We start from the raw sequence: 12,292 nt of genomic DNA, 5'->3' as shown, positions 1-12,292 counted from the left end.
GCTGAACCCACTGTGACAGCAGCCCAGGAGGCCTGAGCTGCAAGAAGGCATGTGGGCATCTGGCCAGCTAGGTGTGCCACCAGGACCACCTGGACATTCTGGGCTGCCTCCACCCACTGGCATCCTGGTCTGTGGTCAGAAGTGCCCTGGGGTCCTCTCGCGGGCTCAGGCCATGAGATGCTGGATTGTGAGATGGGGCAGGGAGGATGGAAGGCAAAGAAAGAGGGAAGAAGAGCGGGAACCTGGTGCCCACACACCCAGGACAGTGCACAGAGGTGATCATGGGCCTGGTCCCTTGGCTGGGCCCACACTCCTGAACTGTCCCAAAGGCCACATATACCCAGCCACTGCTGCTCCTCCAATCCTCCCCTAGTCCACGCTGGGCACAGGGCAATCTCAGGAAGTGATGGAGCACCCTGAGCCGGGTCTCTGGCTGCAGCTGGCGGCTATGCAACCTCCAGCCTCTTGCAAGGGACTCAGGGACCCTGTGTGGTAGCTCGGCTCCAGGGGTCACAAAATCAAAGGCATTCTGAAACCATTTAATACAGAATCAACAAGGGGCAGAAGTTCCAGGGTTCCCTCAAGAAGGCAGGAGGGGTATGTGGCAGCCCACAGGTGCCTGGGTTCATGTCCTACATCATCTCCTGCTCTGAGGGTGCCCATAGCAACTGTGGCAGTGGGCTGGCTCCATGGCTGAGATGAGCCAGGGTGAGGCCGCTCAGGGAGGGGAGAGGAGCTCCAGAGAGGAGCCTTGTCAATCAGGGAGGCCGCTGGGCATAGAGAAGCTAGATGCTGGCCGAGATGAGCTAGGGTGAGGCCGCTCAGGGAGGGGGAGAGGAACTCCAGAGAGGAGCCTTGTCAATCGGGGAGGCCACCAGGCACAGAGAAGCTAGATTCTGGCCAAGCTGAGGCCTCAGGGAGGGGGAGAGGAACTCCAGAGAGGAGCCTAGTCAATCGGGAGGCCACCAGGCATAGAGAAGCTAGATGCTGGCCAAGATGAGCTAGGGTGAGCTCAGGGAGTGGGAAAGGAGCTCCAGAGAGGAGCCTTGTCAATCAGGGAGGCCGCTGGGCATAGAGAAGCTAGATGCTGGCCTGTCTGAGCTAGGGTGCGGCTGCTCAGGGAGGGGAGAGGAACTCCAGAGAGGAGCCTTGTCAATCGGGGAGGCCACCAGGCACAGAGAAGCTAGATTCTGGCCAAGCTGAGGCCTCAGGTAGGGGGAGAGGAACTCCATAGAGGAGCCTAGTTAATCGGGGAGGCCACCAGGCATAGAGAAGCTAGATTCTGGCCAAGCTGAGGCCTCAGGGAGGGGGAGAGGAGCTCATGAGAGAAGCCTTGTCAATGAGGGAGGCGTTGGGCATAGGGAAGCTAGATGCTGGCCGAGATGAGCTAGGGTGGGCTCAGGGAGGGGGAGAGGAGCTCCAGAGAGGAGCCTTGTCAATCGGGGAGGCCACCAGGCACAGAGAAGGTAGATTCTGGCCGAGTTGAGATAGGATGAGGCCTCATGGTGAGGGAGTGGAGCTCCAGAGAGGAGCCTTGTCAATCAGGGAGGATGCCGGGCAAAGAGAAGCTAGATGCTGGCCGAGTTGAGCTAGGGTGAGGCAGCTCAGGGAGGGAGAGAGGAGCTCCAGAGAGGAGCCTTGACCATCAGGGAGGCCGGCGGGCATAGAGAAGCTAGCCTCCTTGGCCGAGATGAGCATGGGTGAGGCCTCAGGATGGGGGAGAGGAGCTCCAGAGAGGAGCCTTATCCATCGGGGAGGCCGCTGTGCTTAGACAGCCTAAGCTTCTAGCCCGTCTGAGCTGGACACCTGGTGGGCTGTTCTTCCCCTCCAGGTGCCCACACATATCCAGCTGCTCCATGGAGTGGGCAGCAAGGAGGCCTCGAGCCAGGGCGGGGACACGGGCCTGGTCTCCCAGCACAGGGCTGGCTCCTGCAGGCTCCAGCCCGTGAGTGTCCCCAGAGTGCATGGGGCTCCCATGCAGGGAGGGTGTCTTCAGCCCTGCTCCCAGGGCTGGCACAGCCTGCATGGGCTCGGGATCCAGGGGCTCTGAGGCAGGTGGGGGAGGGGCCCTGAGACCCTGCTGGCCACCCAGCTCCTGGGGCCAGAAATCAGCGCCTTTGACAGGCGGGCTGAGATTTGGGAGGCCCGCCCATCGGGACAGGTCTCCCCTGCTCTGCAAGCTCTGTGGGGCCGAGAGGCCCGGGCCACGCAGAGACTCTGAGGACTTCACAAACAGGGCTGGGGACGAGGGCTCCGGGGAGGTGCCCTCTTCACATCCTCCCTCCTCGTCCTCTTCAAAAATTGTCTCGGGCAGGACGAATCTCAGGTCCCGCAGCAGCTTTGGCCAGGGAGACGCAGGACACTCAGCAGCCCGGTCTTCCTCCTCTTCCTCCTCCTCTTGGTCCTCTTCCTGCTTCTCCAGGCCGCTGTAGTACTCCTCGTCCTCAGAGTCAGAGTCGTCATCTTGGAAGGTCACGTTGAGTTTGGTCAGGGAAGTCCAGCGCCGGAGGGGGCCTGGCTCGTCCAGCCAGGAGCACTGTGGGCCCGAGAGGTGGGCGGCGCCCCCTGACCCTGAGGCCCCCGTGGAGGAGCCCTGGCCGCGGGGCTGGGTGCTGCTCTTGCCACGACTGCCCTTCTCCTCCTTGGTGTGTTGCTTGGAGTCGGGCTGGACGGCAGATCCCAGAGGACCGGTCTCCCCGGGGACAGAAGCTGAAGCCTCCGCTGGCTCCTGGGGAGCTGCAGCAGCAGGGTGACAGCCTTTGCGCTCAACGATGGTCTTGATGGACACTGGTGGGGGAGCGCGCTCCTGAGAGCCAGGCGGCACCAGCAGGGCCGGGCTGCCATCTTCGGTTGGCTTTTCTGGAAAAAGAAGAGATGGGTTTTGTTTCTCCACGGCCACTATCTGGCCTGCAGGGTGCCTGCCCTGACCTGACCCTTGGGGTCCCCATCACTCGGTGTGATGCTCAGGACACCTCCAGCCTGCTGGCCGCAGAAGGAATGGGGCATACAGCCTGGGCCATGGGAATGACAGGGACACCTCAGAACTGCTGAGCCCGGGGAGGACAAGGAGGACTAGGAAGAGGGGAGGCCCTGGGCGGGCTGCCAGGGCCTGGGTCTCCCACTACTGACTCCCCCAAGGGAGCATGGGACGGGGCCGTGTGCTGGACTCACCTTCGGGAGGCAGGAGGCACTGGAGCTTCCCCAGCTCACGCATGGAGGCCCGCAGCTGCCTGATGACCGCATCCTCGCTCAGTGACCAGGCCTGCTTCAGGGTCACCTGCAGGAACTCCCGGATGTGGTCCCTGGACATCTTCAGCAGGCGCTCTAGACATGGGGGTGGGCATCAGGCTAGGAGGAGTCCTAGGGATGGCGCAGCCACCATGGCTGCTCCAACTCTTGTTCCTGCTGCAACCCCTGACCCTGGCCCTGTCCCCCACTTGCTGGCCCTGAGGCTCAGCCTCAGCTTGGACCACCCTCAGCAGGACAGGGCCTGCCTGGTCTGCACAGCAGGCTCCCTCCTGTGTCTGCTGGGGCTGGGGGAGCTCAGCCCTGCTCAGAGTCACAGGACACAAGAGAGCCAGGCAGTGGGGAAGGAGCACATGCAGGAACTCTGGGATGTGGTCCCGGGGCATCTTCAACACGGGCTCTAGACATGGGGGTGGGTGTCAGGCTGGGACGCACCATTTTTTGGGGTTGGGGATGAAACGGGATTCGCAATGCCCCTAAGCTGGCCAAGAACTCAGAAAACTCATCCCTCCCCTAGGTTCTGCTCACCCAGGCCAAGCATGGGACCCCCCCAACTCCTCCATCCCCAGCACCCAGGCCTCTGTGGGCCCTGAGGACTTACTTCGGTGGACCTTGAGGACGGTGTACACCATGCCAGTGAGTACCTGTGCGCCCTCAAGGATGTAAATATCCCACATCCGAAGTGCCAGGGGGAACGGCACCTGCGGGACAGAGGCATTGGAGGACCCCGCGCGTCAGGGCCTCAGCAGGGCCCACAGTGGGTGGGTGTGCAGTGTCATAGGGCATCCTAGCTGTGTCCTAGAAGCCCAGAGAGAAAGAGCACCAAGGCCTATCCAGGACCCCGGGGCCACGCAGACTGCTCTGCACACTTTGGAAGCCACCCTGGAGATGCCAGACAGCCCAGGGACCTGGGGGAGGGGTCAGCCCTTGGGCTGTGCTGAAAGCAGCCTGTGGCACCCAGGGTCTGTGGATCTCCTGCCTCTCACTGTAGGGCTCTGGCCTTTGCCAGGCTCTCAGGATGGGTCCTGGTGGGACCTGTCCCCTCCTTGCTGGCCCTGAGGCTCAGCCTCAGCTTGGACCACCCTCAGCAGGACAGGGCCTGCCTGGTCTGTACAGCAGACTCCCTCCTGTGTCTGCTGGGGCTGGGGGAGCTCAGAGTCAGAGGCCACCACGACAGGAGAGCCAGGCACTGGGGCAGGAGCTTCCCTGGGCAAGGGGTCCCTGGGGCACTTACCCCATCCAGGAAGCACTGGATGTACCAGTGTGCGGTGTAGTCCTCAAGGTACACACCCTCCTTCTCCTAAGAAGAGGCAGAGGGGGCTCAGGGCCCAGGGCCCAGGCCTGACTCGCTCTAATCTGAGCCCTGTGGCAGAGCCCCTGGGTGCAGGAAGCCCAAGAGCAGGTGCATCCCCTCTCCCAGCCATGCAGATTCCTGAAGGGACACAGGTCCCTCAGTCCACTCTGCCCTGGGGACAGCATCTCCCTGCAATCTACGCAAATTCTGGGGGACCAAGTGCTGGAAATCAAACCAGCACCCAAGCTGCCGCGGCCCCCAGTAACCAAGAAAAGCCTTGGTGAGGACGTAGCCTCCCCTGGCCCAGGAAGCAGTCAGGACCCCTCTCTGTCCTCCCCTCCCTGAGCACAGAGCCCCCGAGGGGAGAAAGGAGATGTTTACTTACCAGGTGTTTCTCCAGGGAGGGGAGCACGCGACGCATGATGTCTCCCAGGTGGTGCTGGAAACGCTCCAGTTTTGGGGAGTCTGGTGTGTAGAAATCTGAGTAATAGCAACCCCCCAGCCCTCATTCAGAGTGTCTTCCCAGGAAGGCTGGAAAGCCAAAGGCTTGGGGCAGGGTCTTGCTGAGCACGGAGGGTCAGGGGAGGCTCTAACAGGCAGGGGAGCATCAGGGGAAGGTGGGTACAGCTGACAGCCCAGGGCAGGTTGCACTCACACTGGGTGCCTCAGGGCCATCTGGACACTCAGGGTGAGGAGGGGCCACCCTAGAATGGATGCTCCTTCTGCAAGGGTGTGTCTCAGTGGGTGGGAGTCTGAGTAGAGATGTGAAGCAGTCACACCAGTAGGGACCTAAGGGTCATTTGTCAAAGACAAGGCACAGGACCTTTGTGTGATGGGAAGTGAGGGGTATGGCTTGGTATTGGGCCCTCTTCCGGCCCTGGCTTCTAAGGAACCATCCCGAGGGAGACTGCCCTATGCACGCAGCAGCCAGCGAGGGACAATGTCCCAGTCACTTGTCTGCATGCCCATCCCTGCACTTGCAGGACCACGCCCACCACACCCATCACCCACCATGCATCGCGTGCTGGCTGTCCCCCATGAGCTGGACTAGGGCCCAGAAAGCATCCTCTTCACTCAGCCACATCAGCAGCAGGGCTGCCACGTGGCTTAGGCCCTGGCTGTAGCCCAATTCCTGGAAGAACACAAAACACATCAGAGGGACCTCCCTGGCTGGGATGATGTCAAGTGGCAAGGGTGACCTCTCCTGGGAGGGCTGAGCATTACCACCAGGCCCCACTGCTGCCCCTTGGGTGTCAGGATCTCAGGGACTGGAGCACACGCCGGCTCTCAAAGTTCCTGCAGAGAATCCTGCAGGGTCTGAGCGCAGGCTGCGCAGGGTTAAGAAGAGGTATGAGCCCCACCCCAGATATCAGGAAGGGGAAGACTGTTGTGGGAGTGCAGACTGCACACCCGTGACGGCCTCTGGAGCTCTCTGCTGCACAGGTGCCCTGCTGGGCCCCACTACAGACGTGAGGAAGAAGCACCATAGTAAGGCCTGCCTGGGCCAGAACAGAGCCCAGCCCAGGAGAAGGCTTCCGTTCTGCCCCCAGAACTTGAGGTTGGGGCCAAGGAGGCCATGAGCTTGAACTCTACCCCTCGGTCTCTGCCTTGTGGATTAGAGAGGCCCCCTCAACCCAGGCTAGGATCTCAGTGACCAGGGGCACCCTGCATGGACAGCTCTGGATATGACCTTGGAACATTACTGCAGAATACTCACGGGGTTGTACATCGAGTATGCGAGGAGCACCTCGAATAAGGAGCGTTGTCTGGAAGAGAGAGGACAGGGGCTGTGCGTCCTGTGCTGCCGAGGCTCTCAGTGTGGCTCTGCCTTACAGAGCCTGACAGCCACACGCAGGGCCCGTGACACTCTGCTCATGAGCAGTGACGTCGTCAGGGCACCTGCGTGTGGTCCACCGTGTGGGTGAGCGCTGCCTGCAGGGACATGCACATCCCCAGGGTGCAGTCACGTGCAGTTTCGTTTCCCCAGGTGGGTGTTCGTTGCACAGGTGAGCGTCCCACTGTGGGAGGTGCAGTCCCGTGGGTCTAAGCCATGGAGAGTCAGCCTCCCATGCACGTTCAGCCTGGTAGGGAGCAGCTCCTGTGGCCTATGTGTTCCCCATGAGCCCCCTGTGGCCAAACTCCCCACCTCCCCCAGCCCGTGGTCACCACTGCCCTGTTGTGTGTCCCAGGGTTTGGCCTCTTGCAGATGTCCTGTGAGTGGATCACAGCACGTGTAGTCTTAGAGGGACGCGTCCTCTCTTAGCAGGATGCACCTGAGATGCATCCAGGTGAGCCCAGGGCCGAGCCTCGTCCTGCCTCTCACTGAATCCCGTTCTAGGATTCAGCTGTGACACGGGTTGCTTATCCGTTTCCCCACTGAGCATCGTGCAGGCTACGCCTGCGTCCAGTGACTGTGAACACAACCCTGAATCTTGCATGAGGGTTTTCTTGCACTCAGCTGTTCTGGTGGTTGTGTGAATGTGCATGTGTGCTGGGGGTTCGTGTGGAAGGTATGTGTCTCTCATTATGAGAAACGGCCCTGGGTGCTGCCGGGGGCCTGGGCACTGTGCTCTGTTCCTGCAGTGAACCAGAGCGGGGCTCGCCTCACGTTCTCCCCAGCACCCGGCGTCCTCGGTGGTCTAAGTTCCCCCATTCTCACAGCTGTGCGCTGGTGCCCCGTTGTGGTTTATGTACTAAGCGTACGTTCACGCGTTGAATAGGAGAGTTGTGTGTGCAGTCACGAAGGGGCCCTCCTGAGCCTTGGCCCATGTCAGGGCAGGGAACCCTCATTTGCTTTCTTATTATTGAGATTTATAACTTCATTTTCTGTATTTTGTAAATACTGTCTCCCCTTGTGTTCCTTTTCATTTCATTCCCACCAAAGTGTCTTTGGGAAAGCGAACTGTTCAGTATAAATAGAAGGCCATGGATCCATTTTTTTCTGTCCTAGAGGAATTATGCTTTAGGTGTGAGCCCACGTCTCTCCTAGGACCCCATGTGTCCCAGGACCCTTGTACCTCCCTCCCCCGGGACCCCTGCAGCCCAGAGGCCTCACTTGGCTCCGTATCGCTCTCGAAACATGATGTGACTTCTGAACGTGCGTGCTACCTCTTCATCGATCTGTTGGACTTGATCTGAGCACAACCTGGCCCGTTCCTTCATCTCCTGCAGGGCAGGGCCGAGGGGGGGGTCCGGCCTCAGGACGAGCCAACCCCCACTGCCACACAAGCACCCCAAAGCCACAGCAGCCCTTCTGGTTGGCAGGGAGAGTTTTTCTGGGGGCAGCTCATTCCCCTGATCCAGGGAGGGTCATGGGTTCCCCACTCACCTTAGGGCCCACGCCACCCCCAGTATCCAGCAGAGGGGGCCACTGCGGCAGACCCACTACAGTCAGCCTGAGGCCAGGGGCTCTGCCAATGTCCTGTGCTACCTCTGCCTTCCCAGAGCAGGAGAGACCGAATCAGGCCTCCGAGCCTCCTCACTGGGCTCTCAGGCCCCACAGGACAGGAGTCAGCCTCACCCTGACCAGCCTTCAGGGCTGCCCCCTGCAGGGAGAGCCCCATCTCCATCAAGAGAGTGGACGCCATTCTTGGACTTGGAGCTGGCCCCAGGGGCAGCCCCCACTTGAAGACTTGGGGGAGGGCAGGACTGGCAGCTCAGTTGCTCCTTGCTCCCTGATGTCAGCCAGGGAGATGACAGTCATTCCCGGGCCAGCCCTCTGATGGATCAGCCCGCATTCCCAGAAGCGGTTGAGAGCTGACTCTGACCGATGGAACCAGCAGGCCAGGTCGGGGCTTGGTGAGCTGAGGCCTGGCCAGGCCAGGCATGAGAAGGCCCAGGTGAGAGCAGGCCCCGGCGAGCATAAGAAACGCACAAGCAGGGTCAGGTGTGGGGAGGGCCATTTAGAACAGAGCCAGCTGCGGGCCTTAGCACACAGGACTTCCACCTCATTCCAGGCCATCTCTATCCATTCAGGACCCAGCATAATGGCACTGGGCAGTCCTGGGCCTAGAGCAAAGGCAGGACCACAGGGATGAGGGCTGTGGCCCTGACGGGATCCTTGTGTCCAGGCCTATTTGTGTGGGGGAGACGTGGAGGAGGCCTCTGGGGAGACGTGGATGAGGCAGAGGGGAGGGCCGGGTGGGGGTCCCAAGCAAATGACCACTCCTCCTTGGCATTACTTGTCCACCACGCGGGAGCCTCGGGCTCCTGATCAGGCCTGAGCAGGTCAGGCTGCCTCAGGTTGCACGCAGAGGCATACCTCGAATTTGCCAGGGTTCTGGGCCTTCCTGGTATCCACGGAGAGCATCATGGCCCACACCTTGCCGCGCACCTGGGCGGGGATGCCTTTCTCAATTCTCCGGTGGAACTACAGGAGAGAGGAGGCTCTGGTGAGACCCGCCCCAGGCCCTCTTTCATGGGGAGCGCAGGGTGAGACAGCAGGAAGGGGAGCCCTGGGCTCTGTGCCGTGTCCCCAGATCTGCCTGGACCTGGGCCTCCTGACCCAACAGTGAGAGGAGGGTCGAGGGCTCAGTGCAGGCTCTGTCATGCACTCACTGCCCCCACAGGGCACCGGGAACTGTGCCTGCCCTGCATCTGGGAGTGGCCCCGGGGGAGACTTTGGATCTTCTACTGCGACAGTGTCCTGGGTGCACGGGAATGGGGCTGAGATGACCTGTGTCCTTTCAGGGCAGGACAGTTGTGTCTGAGAGGCACAGCGATGGGCACTGTCCATCCCAACTCCACCCCCAGTGGTCCCCAGGGGCCCTCAGGTCCAGGCACCTTCTCACTGCTGCGGTACTTGGTGAAATTTCGCAGCATCTTGTTCCATTTTTGCAATCGGCGGCCCTCCTGATGTTTACGCTGGGAATGGAGACAGGTTGCCGTGAGCCGAGCAGTGTCCTCTGAGAGAGGCCACGGGTGCAGCTCAGGAGCCTGTGGACAACTCAGCTGGGAGGAGCCAGCAAAGGGGCAGACCACAGCACCCAGACCTTCCAAGTAGGGGAGCCTCAGGGGCTTGGGCTCTGCCCACAGGACAAGCCATCCTCAAGCCAGTCCCATCTCATCCAGCAAGTGGGCCATAGTGGCCCACAGGCGGGGACCCCAGAGCTGCAGGCCTGCTCTGGGGCAGGTGGGCCTCAGCATATCTCCTGGGGACTGCTGTGCCTGGAGGACCATATGACACTCCGCCTACCACTGCCTATACCCACAGGCCTGCTAGTTCTGCCTCCTAGATGAAGAGTCCATGGCCAAGGTCAGCTTACCCATTGCACTGCCAGGCATCCATGCCTGGGCGGCTTCTGCTTACTGAAAGGCAAGAGAGACACCACCATGAGAATGGGCACTGAACCACGCATGGTCCACTTCCCAGCAAGGCTGGGACAGGACCTGTGTCCTCCTCACCCTGCTGAGGCACAGCCCAGGGCACAGAGAAGGGCAGGGAGGGGGCAGCCATGCTGCAGGCAGACACCCAGCAGGGGCTGTGACCATGAGCACAGGGAGCCCAGGGCCGGGTAGGAGCCCTTGCTGCCAGTGCTGTGAGTGTGCAGCTGGGGCTCGAGGCACCTGGGACCACCACACCTCCCTGGGTACCCCCTACCCGCCCTCCCCACCATGTACTGGCTGCCTGAGGTGCCTGCTCCCCACCTCACCCTCCTCAGCCCAGACCGTGGGCATCTCTCCACCACTCGGCTCCTGCTTTTTCTCCAGGTTCTGGCACAACATGGAGCCAGAACCCCCATCCCCGAGCTAAGGTGGCTGAGACGGCTCCATCCCTCTAGGTCACCAGAGCCCACGCTCCAGCCACGGGGCCTCTCTCCCTGACATCTGTGGGAACAGCCTCCAAGTCTGTCTCCTGCCCTCAGGTCCCACTCCTCCCAGCACAGTGCCCTCCGCTGCAAACCCCTCTGCCCCGGTCTGTACTGGGGAAGCCTGCAGGCAGGTTCGGAGCCTTGAGGTCACACCCCTGGCCGTCCCTCAGGCCGGGCCTTTAAGCCTTTAGCTTGGCCCCTGAGACCCAGGTACCTCCTGGACAACTGCCACCTTCTAGGCTGGTGCTCCAACCCTGTGGACACAGCTCTGGAATGCTGATGGCCCGGTTGTGTCCCCTAGGAGCAGGGCAGGACCCTCAAGGCATCCCCTCTACTTAGCATGAACAGAGGCCTCCGAGGCAGTGTGCTCCGTGCTTTCCCCATGTCCAGCTCTGTCCCTGCCTGCAGTTTGGATTCACTCACTGGGTCATCAGCTCTGGCCACGTGCTGACCTGTGCCTGCACTGTGACAACAGCTTGGATCAAGGAGGGGGCCTGGGGACAGGTGTGCTACCTAATGGTGGGGTTTCTGACCCTGGTCCCTCCCCTGGGTGGATCGGGGTGCAGAGAACTCACCGCAGGAAGCCAAGTTTGTCTGGGATGAGGGCTCCACTCTCGTCCTCTTCTCCCAGGTGAAACTGGGGCCCTTTACGAGGACCCTGCAGGGGAGAGGGGACCCAGGTGAGAAGCCCTGGTCTCAGTCACTGAGGGAAGCTGAGCCACCCTCCCCGCTTTGTCCCCAGGGAGGTGGGGTCTGGCTCTCACAAGCACAGTACTTGAGGCAGGGCCCCACCTCCTCCCCCAGCACCCTGGCCCGTACCTGCTCATATTTCAAGATGATCCCTGCTCGCTCCTGGGCCCTGCCGGACCTCAGGGCGTCCATATCCAATCTGTAAGACACACACGCACATGTGAGCCAGCACAGGGAGCCCACGGGAACTGCTGCCCTGAGGGCTGTCCCCCTGGTCAGAGGGGGGACAGCCACACAGCCATGTGGGCGGGCACCTGGTGGTCGGGTCCCAGGAGGATGACTCATCCAGAGCACAGGGACTAGGGACAGTTGGGGAAGGACAGCCCCCACCTTGCCTCCCCTGCCCTGGGAAAGGATGCTCCTCCCCCAGCCTGGCATCCACCTATCCTCCAGGGAGCCCAAGTCCAAGGGTCTCCCTGGCCTGCTCCCAGCCCCCGCATCTCTGGGGCTCTCAGAGCCGGCCTCCCTGCCCCACCTGATACCAGCTGATCCAACACCTAGTCTTGAACCCATGTCCAGACACAGACACACACCAAGGCCCATTCACCACTGATGCCCAGCAGAGTGGGAGGAATGAGACGACTGTATACACACTGCACACAGGGGCCCACTGAGAGCTCAGCCACATCACTCATGGAACCTGGCGTGGGAGACCAGTGCCACCCATCTGGCGTGACCTTCCCCATGTCACAGCTCATGCAGAGAGCCAGTCCCACTCACCTCCATCGCGAATCCATTGGATTCTGTGAAAAGTGCCTCCTGCCTACGCTACCCACACCTGGTCAGTTGGGCAGTAGAAGCACTACTGACCACTGGTTGCCGGCAACCCATAGTGCACAGTTCTCAGTGACTGTGATGTCACAGAATCCTGCCAGCCAATTCCAAGTGACACACAACTCTGGCAGGGGCAGGGTTCTCAGCCCTGGCTTCATCAAAAGTCACCAAAAATGGGGCCTGTGTTCTCCCCAGGCCCCAGGTGAAGAGGGCAGGGCTCTGGCAGAACTGCCCCAGAACCAGGGGTGCTAGGGCCCTCTGCCATCTGCCGTAACGGTCCCAAGTCCCAGGCAACCTGCACCTCCTGCCCCTCCTTTATTCCTCTGCAATTTTATTACAGCACCACTGTGAAGGCCTTTTTCAGTGAACACAAGGTGGCACAGGGAGCCCCATCATGGCCTGTCCTTCTTCCTGAGGT

The 12,292-nt window shown here is 61.2% G+C and overlaps 1 protein-coding gene across 1 annotated transcript; it reads right to left on the bottom strand.

Annotated features, from left to right (window-relative positions):
* Window positions 1-498: 498 nt before the first annotated feature.
* On the bottom strand, window positions 499-11,936 carry LOC108175357 (USP6 N-terminal-like protein). The gene is made up of 14 exons (XM_008269841.3): window positions 11,821-11,936; window positions 11,170-11,239; window positions 10,926-11,008; window positions 9,805-9,847; window positions 9,323-9,403; window positions 8,802-8,909; window positions 7,596-7,705; window positions 6,258-6,306; window positions 5,552-5,672; window positions 4,926-5,020; window positions 4,481-4,546; window positions 3,848-3,947; window positions 3,172-3,324; window positions 499-2,859 (listed from the first exon to the last, which is right to left on the bottom strand). The coding sequence occupies exons 1-14, from the start codon at window positions 11,835-11,837 to the stop codon at window positions 1,709-1,711; spliced, it is 2,247 nt and encodes a 748-aa protein (XP_008268063.3). The 5' UTR covers window positions 11,838-11,936; the 3' UTR covers window positions 499-1,708.
* Between the last annotated feature and the right edge of the window lie 356 nt (window positions 11,937-12,292).

Source organism: Oryctolagus cuniculus, chromosome 15 (genome assembly GCF_964237555.1).
Source record: "Oryctolagus cuniculus chromosome 15, mOryCun1.1, whole genome shotgun sequence".
NCBI classification, from domain to species: Eukaryota; Metazoa; Chordata; class Mammalia; order Lagomorpha; family Leporidae; genus Oryctolagus; species Oryctolagus cuniculus.
This window is presented reverse-complemented; position numbering and strand designations above follow the sequence as displayed.

Bases quoted from the DNA above. Each gene is read 5' to 3' on its own strand.
- LOC108175357 (XM_008269841.3), bottom strand. The intron at 5,673-6,257 runs GTGAGTATTCTG...GTGTTCTTCCAG, and splicing joins CATACTCGATGTACAACCCC to GAATTGGGCTACAGCCAGGG. The intron at 4,547-4,925 runs GTAAGTAAACAT...GCCTCTTCTTAG, and splicing joins CCTCCCTGGAGAAACACCTG to GAGAAGGAGGGTGTGTACCT.